General features: G+C 32.8%; 1 protein-coding gene across 1 annotated transcript in view; it reads right to left on the bottom strand.

Moving 5' to 3' along the window:
• The window catches only part of LOC109186161 (BTB/POZ domain-containing protein At3g56230-like), a 3,287-nt gene extending 266 nt beyond the window's left edge, over positions 1-3,021 (bottom strand). The window contains exons 1-3 of the mRNA XM_019336086.1: positions 2,620-3,021; positions 487-666; positions 1-302 (exon numbers count right to left, since the gene is read on the bottom strand). The exon at positions 1-302 is cut by the window's left edge and continues 266 nt beyond it. Of these exons, the coding sequence (XP_019191631.1) occupies positions 1-302; positions 487-666; positions 2,620-2,823 (686 nt within the window). The 5' untranslated portion in view covers positions 2,824-3,021. The remainder of the gene's footprint in view (positions 303-486; positions 667-2,619) is intronic.
• Between the last annotated feature and the right edge of the window lie 1,149 nt (positions 3,022-4,170).

Here is a 4,170-nt window from a genome sequence, read left to right on the forward strand (position 1 = left end):
TGGTTGGAGCAGGTGTCGGAGATCTCGAGGACGTCGAGGGCGTTCGAGGAGTTTAAGGATCCCAGCATCTGTTGCTCGCAGAACTTCTGCAGAAACGGGATCTCGTACTTGTCGGCGGCGACCGACAGCGAGTAAACATGTTTCTCCGCCTTCTGTTTCGGCAAGTCTCCGGCGTAGAGAAACTCCAGCAGCGCGTGTAGCTCCTCGTAGCTCAGCTCCGGCAGTGTAATGGTGTCGTCGGTCGGCGCCGCCTTGCAGCCGTCTGAGTCCAACATGTTTTTGAATATGTCTGATCTTGCCGCCTGCAATAGATTATTAAAAAAATAAGCTTATCAGTACCCGTCACATGAAGTAAAATTTATTCTAAAAGTATTTTGTGGGTCCTAAAACATTGACAACATTTAATGAGGAATTAATTATGGGAAATGAAATGTATGTTTAAGATAAGATTTAGCAGAAATTAATAATGTTATGTATAGTATGTACCAGAAGAGCTCTATGTGCTGGAATGGGAGGTCCATTATTAGTTCCAGGCTTGACTAAGATGTCTGTGTGGATGTCTTGTCGGAAAGCAGCCGCAAATCCACCTAGGAAATTCAGTTTTTCATTTAGCTCCTCTTCCATCTCCCTCATTTCCTTTACCCATTTCAATGCATTTGCAAATCCCTGTGGTTAATTGTATGGATACACAAACATTATTCAGTCATGCTCCACCTACTTGATCACCCTTTCAATATAATAATAAATTTTTTTGAGTAACGAGGAAAATTTACATGCACTATCTGACATATGCATGGTGGGCACATGGTAATTAAATATTGTCTTGTAACTTTAGCCGACAAAAGACAACAAGGAAGTAAACTAACCTAGGTTGTCTATAAGTAATCGGTTCAAACTAAAAAGACCAATAGACAGTTATCATTGAGAGTTTGAACTTGTAACCTTATAACAAGATATTTTGATCTTACGAGTAGTTGAAAAGAAGGAAAATATGTTACCGACCTTCTTTCAAAACTGCCCCTATTACATTTTTTTAGTCATGACCAGATTAGAGTAAGTGACGTCAAAGGTGTCACAAACCTCTCTCTATATATAGCTGTATAAATAGTGATCTAATCTTAAATATTGAATTATGTTTCAATAATTATTAACAATCTTAATAATTGATTCATGTGTTTTCATTATAAAAATAATACATATAGAGTTTGTGCTGCTTCCTGGATCTTAAAATAAAATACTCCGTAATTGTTTATTTAATTATAATATTATGTTCAAAATGTAATAAGTGCAAACTTAATGAGTTAGCTAGATAAATCAAGAATATTACCAACTTAAAAATAAATAAAATACACATATTTCCTATCCATGTTTTAAAAAAAATACGGAGTAATTTTTTTTTTTTTTTTTTTAAAAGAGGCATTTTCATGTATTTATTTATGTGGAAAAGTCAAGATTTTGAAGAATATATGATGGGCTTCTTAGGTGAATGTCAATGTCAATTTTGTATAGTAAACATCAAAATGGATAAAATGGTCAGTAGTGGCCCAAAATAAGTGATGAAGTGGGTGAAACTAAATTCGTGTGTCAGAATGTTCAAAGTTTTTATAGTGTGATTATACTTTTATATGCGATTTTTATTTTTTAAGTTATTATATAAGATCATAATGTATTACGTACACACTCTTGAATAGTAGTTACCTCCTCACCGAAAAAACATGGTCATTAGTGGCCGCCGCAAATTATTTTGTGGATCTGGATCCATCTTGTAAGATGGATCCAGGTACAAATGTTTATAATTTACCTACTAAATGTTCACAGTTTATCTTTTGAAAATTCACAATTTGTATATTACGAACATACAATGTTAACATATATGTAATTGATTACCTTGTTTTGTATTCACAAGTTCTTTCCAAATATTACAGTCAAATACTATAGTTGTTATATGTTTTGATTTAGAAACATAATTTATATTTTAAAAGTTTACAATTCCAATACTAAAAATACACAATTTATACGTCGTTTAGAATTCGTGTCCGGCCACCTTACAAGGTGGACCATGGTCCATGGTATAACAATTCAATTCAATGGCCGGTCAACCTAATCGTGTTTGGTGTTCTGCCAAATTCTTGACAATGCCCTCCCACTTAATTAATACTATGAAATAAAACATCTTATTCATAGAAATTGACATTAAATAGTTTAATACAAATTATAATTATAAAACATTCATAAAATTCATATTAATTTAAGAAAAATTTTACAATGTCATACAACAACAACAGACAACATAATGTTATACTTTTAAATAAAAACGATTAAAATAATAAGTTCGGCCTTGTGACTTTAGTCCATAAAGAAAACTAGCTGCTAATTAACTTAAATCAAGAAAGCTATGTCATTTCTGCTGGACCGCTAGTGGAAGTTGAACTTGTAAACATTTAATTTATATTTATTAGATATAATAAATGCTTTTAATTTAAATTAGAAGTGAAAAAAGGAAGTCTCTAACATTTACTCCATAACTAAAAAGACAAGAAAAAAAAAAATACAGAGTAATAAAATAGATAAAAAAAAAAAAAAAAAAAAAAACAGTAAAATTATTTCTAATCATCGTACCTTGACAGAAGAACTTGAAGACGACGACAACGACGATGAAGGATTAACGTTAGCCGATTTATTTTCCGGCGATTTATTGTCGGCGTGATCGAGCTTGTTGGTCAAGGTGATTATGCTTCTGGCTCCTTCGTAGCATGCTCCGCATATGGTGTTCCTCGGCGGCCGGAGAATAAAAGGCATTGCGCTGCATATTGAACAATCCATTTCTCCTCGATCTCGACGACTAAGTTTAATTTTAATCTCAATCTAGTAAATTAAAGCCGACGAATAACAAGGCAGTTGTGGCGGCGGCGGCGGCGACGGTGGTGGCGACGGAGGTGGAGAAGGGAAGTTTCTTATCGTCAACGCACAGCAAGGAAGACGATGACGATGCGTTTTTAATTTTTATGGTTTATATATATGGTTAGAGACTTTATGCTTTAATAAAGGATGGTTGATGGTTGGTTGAATATATCTATATATATATTTTTAAATTGGGAAATATTACTTTTTTTTATACTCAAATTAAAATAATTAATTACAGCGAATTATCTTCGTTTAGCAAAGTATGTATTATTTTGGTTGTTGTGGGCACAAAATATTCTGAATGATTAACTTTTTACTTTCAAGGTGGAGTCACTTTCTTGAGTTTGAACTCCAATTTTTATTACTAATTATTATATTTTAATGTATATATGGTGTCTGTATAGGTGACTGCATGGACAACGCAGTTGATTAGGTAAATTTGAAAATAATAACTTCAGATAGAGTTTCACCATCGAAAATATAGAAGCAACTTTTCAAAATGAAGGTACTTATTGTGCACAGTAATCAAATATGTTCTTTTGAGCCGAACCGTAGGGGTCCTTGGTTTGAGGATTGAACCTTTAATAATACTGTTTTGCAGGTAACTATTCATTTGTATGTCAAAAGTATGATACTATTAGCACATTTTAATAATGCTTCTTAGGTGGTTAGAATACTTCCATATGATACTAATCATATTCTTTGAACCAAACGATGTCATATATGTTTGAAATTATTAAGTTTCATCACTTCCATTATTATTAAATAAATTACTAACTACAAAAAAAAAAAAAAAAGGCGGCCCATGGTGGGCAAAGTATGCAACATAATAATACACAAATAGTTAAATTAATTAAATATATGGATATGTAAACTTGTTGCAATATACGTTGGTTGGCATTGTTTGGTGAACCAAAGAGTGGGTAGAAAGATAGAGAAATGAATATAAAAAAATAAAAAATAAAAAATTGTTAAGATTGGAAGTTCAATCGTTGATGAGAAAGGGAAGGGAATAAAGTTAGGAAGTGGAAAACAACTTTCCAACCTTACAAAACAGCACATATGAGGTAAGGCCAACACATAATCCCCAGCTAACCCCCAAAAATAAATCTCAATTCTCGTATAATAGCCTGCAATTAAGAAAACATTGTGTGACTAGACTCACTCGCTTGACAAGAATCGAACTCGTAATATTTAAATACGAAATGTGACCACTTGATTTTTTTGGATTAAATCACCTCTGTGCTCTGAGCAGATCTTAACTAT

This window comes from Ipomoea nil, unplaced genomic scaffold (assembly GCF_001879475.1).
Source record: "Ipomoea nil cultivar Tokyo-kokei standard unplaced genomic scaffold, Asagao_1.1 scaffold1407, whole genome shotgun sequence".
Taxonomy (NCBI): Eukaryota; Viridiplantae; Streptophyta; class Magnoliopsida; order Solanales; family Convolvulaceae; genus Ipomoea; species Ipomoea nil.